This window comes from Arachis hypogaea, chromosome 12 (assembly GCF_003086295.3).
Source record: "Arachis hypogaea cultivar Tifrunner chromosome 12, arahy.Tifrunner.gnm2.J5K5, whole genome shotgun sequence".
NCBI lineage: Eukaryota > Viridiplantae > Streptophyta > Magnoliopsida > Fabales > Fabaceae > Arachis > Arachis hypogaea.
In genome coordinates this window covers 103,682,053-103,687,347 of record NC_092047.1, presented here as the reverse complement: position 1 = coordinate 103,687,347, position 5,295 = coordinate 103,682,053, and the positions used below count along the sequence as shown (strand labels likewise).

At 37.7% G+C, this 5,295-nt stretch overlaps 1 protein-coding gene across 1 annotated transcript; it reads left to right on the top strand.

Annotated features, from left to right (window-relative positions):
- Positions 1 to 1,836: 1,836 nt before the first annotated feature.
- LOC140177205 (uncharacterized) lies at positions 1,837 to 5,059 on the top strand. Its single transcript, XM_072210177.1, has 2 exons — positions 1,837 to 4,396; positions 4,820 to 5,059. Exons 1-2 carry the CDS (start codon positions 2,962 to 2,964, stop codon positions 4,900 to 4,902), a joined length of 1,518 nt encoding a protein of 505 aa, XP_072066278.1. The 5' UTR covers positions 1,837 to 2,961; the 3' UTR covers positions 4,903 to 5,059.
- The last annotated feature ends 236 nt before the right edge of the window (positions 5,060 to 5,295 follow it).

Here is a 5,295-nt window from a genome sequence, read left to right as displayed (position 1 = left end):
CATAAGGGGATTTATTTTTCAAAATATTGCTGGGAATTCTATTGATGATATATATGGCATGAGCGGCAACATAATGCCATAGTTTCTTTGGTAAGTTTGCATGAAACATAATTGCTCGGGTTACTGCCAAAATGTGTTGGTGTTTCCTCTCAACTATGCCATTTTGTTGAGGGGTTTCAACACATGTGTTTTGGTGTATAATACCCTTTTCTGCATAGAATTCAGTTAGTTTGAACTCAGCTCCATTGTCTGATCTAACTTGTTTAACAGCTTTGTTAAACTGAGTTTGAACTAACTGAATAAAATTTTTAAGCAGTGTGGCAGCTTCAGATTTATGTTTCATGAAAAATAGCCAACAAAATCTACTTTTATCTTCCACTATTGTGAGAAAGTATTTGTGTCCAGCAGTGGAATTAACATTAATTGGTCCCCATATGTCTATGTGCACTAAATCAAATATTTCTTTTGACATAGACATGCTTATTGGAAATGGAAAACGCTTTTGCTTAGCATAATGACAAGATTCACAAGGACTGGTACAAAAATCAGATTTATTGATGAAATTGTAATTTTGTTGCAATACAAGAATTCTGTCATTTGGTAAGTGACCTAGTCTAAGATGCCATAAGTTTGAGGTACTTCTATTCTTATTGTCATGCAACTTATTACTATTGCTAAGATGTTGTGTTTGTGGTGTGAAGAATGCTGCTGCAATTGCTGGTCTTAGTTGAAAGTTCCTTACAGATTTTAGGTCTTCAAATGCATAAAGCCCCTTCCTTTGCTCAGCTACACCAATCATCTTCGAGGAAAGGCAGTCCTGGATCTTGCAACATTTTTCATCAAAGACAAATTCACATTTGAGCAAGTTAGTCGTTTTGGAAACAGATATGAGATTAAACTTGAAACTTGGAATGTACAAGACCTTTGTGAGAAAAAAGGTTTTGGAGAAAATTATAGTCCCAGCTGTTGAAGTAATGGTACTGGTTCCATCTGGCATCCTAACAAGTATGGGTTCTATTTTATGTAATGAGTGAAAGGACTCTAAACAGTATGCTACATGATCGCTCGCTCCTGAGTCAATCACCCAGGAGCTAGGTTTAAAGGTTGAAATAGACATGGTATGAGTAATACCTTGATGAGAGGGTAATGTGACAATTTGGTTGATGGCATGTTGAGGCTTGTGTGTATCCAAAGACGGCTGTTTCAAGAGAGCTAGCAAGGCATGCTTCTGTTCCCTTGTGAATTCCAGTTCTGCACTACTGTCCTCTACTAGCTGGTCATCACCGATTCTTGCAAAATTCTCGTCATCAGTGATAGCATTGTTGATTGCACTGCTTTCTTGTTTGAGGTGAGGAGGTAAACCATGCTTCTTGTAGCATGTGTCGATTAGATGGCCAGTTTTCCCACAATAGGTACAGACTTTTGTTCGTCCTCTTCCTCTGCCAGCAGTTCTTCCTCCCCTGCCTCGGCCCCTTCCTCCTTGTGTTGAGGGTTGATATGGAGCAGCACTGTTCATCAAGATTTTGTTTTCAGTGAGGGGTTCACCACATTGGAACTGTCTTTCTTGTTGCAAAAGCAGTGAAAAAGCTTGTTCAATGCTTGGTAAAGGTTGCATCAGCATTATTTGTGACCTCACTATCGCATATTGTTCGTTCAAGCCTCTGAGAAAGCGAATGATATAGGTCTCATCTCTGTATCCTCTCATAACAGTTCCACATGTACAATTCCCATTCTTGCAATGTATGCAGTTAGGTAGGGGCCTAAAGTTCTCCAGCTCTTCCCAAATACTTTTCAGCCTGGTGAAGTAGTCGGTCATGTTCAAATCACCTTGCCTCAGAGTGAACATTTCTTCTTCCAATCCTGCTACCTTGAATACATCTCCTTGAAAATATCTGTGTTTCAAATCTTTCCACAGATCTGAAGCGACATTGTGCCACATCACGCTTTGTGCTATGTCGGGACTAAGTGAGAGGGTGATCCAGGAGATGACGTAGTCGTTGCATCGTTCCCACACTTCAAACAAAGGATCTGTTGGTTCTGGTTTACTGATGCTTCCATTCACAAACTTGATCTTGTTCTTTGAGCTTAGTGCACGCAGCATGGCCCTCTCCCAACTGTGATAGTTGTTTGAGCCTAAAACCATGGAGATTAGCGGTGAACCAGGACTCTCACCTGGATGCAGATAATAGGAACTTGTCGGATCTACGATTGAAGAGGCATGAGTTCTTGGTGATTGAGTCTGATTGATTTGTTGACTAACCAGACTCGCTAGGGTTTGAAGATCGATTCCGGAAATTGTCGTATCGGGAACCGGATTTGGTGGACGATTAGTCATTGATCGAGAATTGAAAGGAGAGAGGAGTTCTTGATCAAGATTTTGAGTGCCAGAAATCGAATAGATGATCAAATCGAATCAAGAAGAGAAAGAATCACCGTAATTGAAAAGGAGAAAGAGATCGATTAGAGATCGATGAGGTATGGATTCACTAACTCTTCACCAACAGTTCAAGTTCTTCAACCTTACTCCACGCTCACCGCACCATGTGAAAAGCGGTTCGAGCTATGAGCAATAAGGGATGAACACTGAACATTCAAGAACGAAGGAAGAGAGCTTCTGAACTCTGAATTCTTGATGTGAATTGCAGAGAGTGAAAACTTGATTAGTGAATCTCAATTCCAAATGTTACAGGTTCAGCTATATATATAGAGTCAATATCACTAACTAACTATCCTACTTGGCATAAATACAACAACAAGCAGTTACTTAACAAAAAAAGATAACTGCCTAATTAATTCTATATAGAGGAGTGTAAGGTGTGAGTAGAAGAGGGTGAGATCTGAAGGCATAGAGTTGGTTCACACAGAACCTTTCTTCTATGGATATTACAATCAATTAGAGTACTTTACATTATTCTATTGGCTTGGAAAACCAACTCTTGGCTTTCATACTTTAGCAGTGGCATGCTTGTTGTTGGTTTTATCAAATGTGGGGAGAAAACCTGGGCTCAATATAATGCAAACATCCATATTGATAAAAAGTTCACAGAGAAATCTGATGAATCCATTTCAAATAGAAATAATAATGAATCAACAATGGACTTTCCAAAAGATCCTCGAAAATTATTTGAACATTTCAAGCTCTTCTTCTTTAGTCTCTTTAAGGATTTAGTCCTAAGTTTCGAAGATCTTGAGCGAGAGCAGTCTCGTTTTCGAAATTTGGACCATAAAAAGGCTTTTGAATTTGTGGAGATCCAACTTTGGTATGCCTACGATGTTTTCTACACCAAGGCCTACGTAATATTTACTCGTAGGGGTAAAACATTGTGTGCTATTACTGCTTCCATCACTATCACAGTGTTCATTTGCTTCTGCATAGTTCAGGACACAACAATGCACAGGATATCAAAGGTAGATCAAGTTATTACGTGGCTACTGGTGGTTGGAGTTGTACTTCAAGAACTTGTCACTATAGGAAAACTACTATTATCAACATGGAAGGTGAGGATGCACCCTGTGGATATTCCTTTTTTTGAAAAGTGGAGGGGACTGAGGAACTGCAACTTAATAAATTTTTGTCTGCGATATAACCTATATTATTGGAGTTTAGAGGACATAAAGTCACGTCTTTTTGACAAAGTAGATAGAACTTTCAAAGTAAATGAAATATTGACAAAAAATATATTTGACTACTTGTTAGCCAAATCAAGTTCAACCTTACAACAATGCACAGGTAAGAATGGGATGAATTTTGCCATTATGGAGTCTGGTCTCAAGTCCATAGAATGGACCAAACATGTAGAATTTCACCAAAGCATTCTCACATGGCACATCGCCACAAATCTATGCTATCATGGAATTGATGATGTTGAAGGACTTGGACAAACCGTTAAAGATAAGGTGGACAACAGTAGGAAGATTTCTGATTATATGTTGTATCTTCTAATCATGCAACGTCACATGTTGCCTATAGGGAGAGGGGTGATCACTGCTCCTGCCACATTCACTGAAACATCAAAACTTTTTCGAGAATTGAAGGTAGAATCTGATAATGTGCGTGAAGCATGTGAGAAGTTGATGCAGTTTGATAAAGAAAGGAAAAGAGTCCGACCCGGCTCTGCTCTATTCGATGGATGCAGCCTTGCGCGCTCTCTCATAAATGAAATGGAAACTGTAAGGAGATGGGAGTTCTTGGAGGCTATGTGGATTGAGATACTTGGTTATGCTGCCACACAATGTAGGCCGGAACAGCATGCCCAGCAACTGAGAAAAGGGGGAGAGTTTCTCTCTCAAATTTGGCTTCTCATGGCTTATCTTGGTCTCATTGAACAATTCCATGTCCATTCTTCCTCCTCAAAGGACCAGTCCACTCATCATCACATTAATCAACAAGAACAAGGTATAAAATTCGAAAACTTTCAATTTTCCATGGATGATTCAAACTATTTCTATTGTTTCATATTTAATATATATGCCTTGGTAGCAGCTATGAGTATTGAATCTAAGACCTTATGTATTCTATCTAAATCCGGTATCGTTAGACCAATTAGAGTGGCTTTCTTGGAAATTTTGAGTAAAAATGTAGAATAACAAACAAAGAAATAAAATAATCTGGTGAAAAATAATCAAGCTTTTAATATACCAGTTCATTAAAATCTCATGTTAATGCACTATTACTGAGCTATCTGAATAACATTCATGTTTTATTTAGTATTTGTCCAGTTTTAAAGAACTAGAGTACATCGTACATTTCTTTTTTTTATGTGTATATTTTATTTATTAAAGGATTTTGGACTAAACTATTTGATGGCTTTTTGGAAAGGAAACAATGATGAAAGACTTCAAATACCTGAAGATAGAACTGGGGAAGGAGAAGTCAATGATATTGAAGAAGAGATTCCTTGAGTTAATTGTTCCATTGTACTTGTTCTTCTTTCAATCTATTTTTTTCGTGTGATTATGACAAACTTGGACCAATATTATCAACAGCTTGTCTCTATCTGTCGTGTAATGTTATAATTCTTGGCTTGGAAATTGGATCAAATATGTATTGTTTCTAGTTTATTTTGGATCAGAAGCTGAATTCTATGCTATATATTTAACTGATTAATGCTTGTAGAACCGGTAAAGTGAGAATTGAAGGGCTAAGCTGAATGCTTCTCTAGTTGTTAGTAGTAAAAGCATTAAATCTTGGAAATGAGATTAGCAAGCATAAAAAATGCGATACATATAAAGTTGAGACTTGAGATCACTTCATAAATGTTAATGGTAGGAAGTAAAGAAAAGAAACCTTATTTT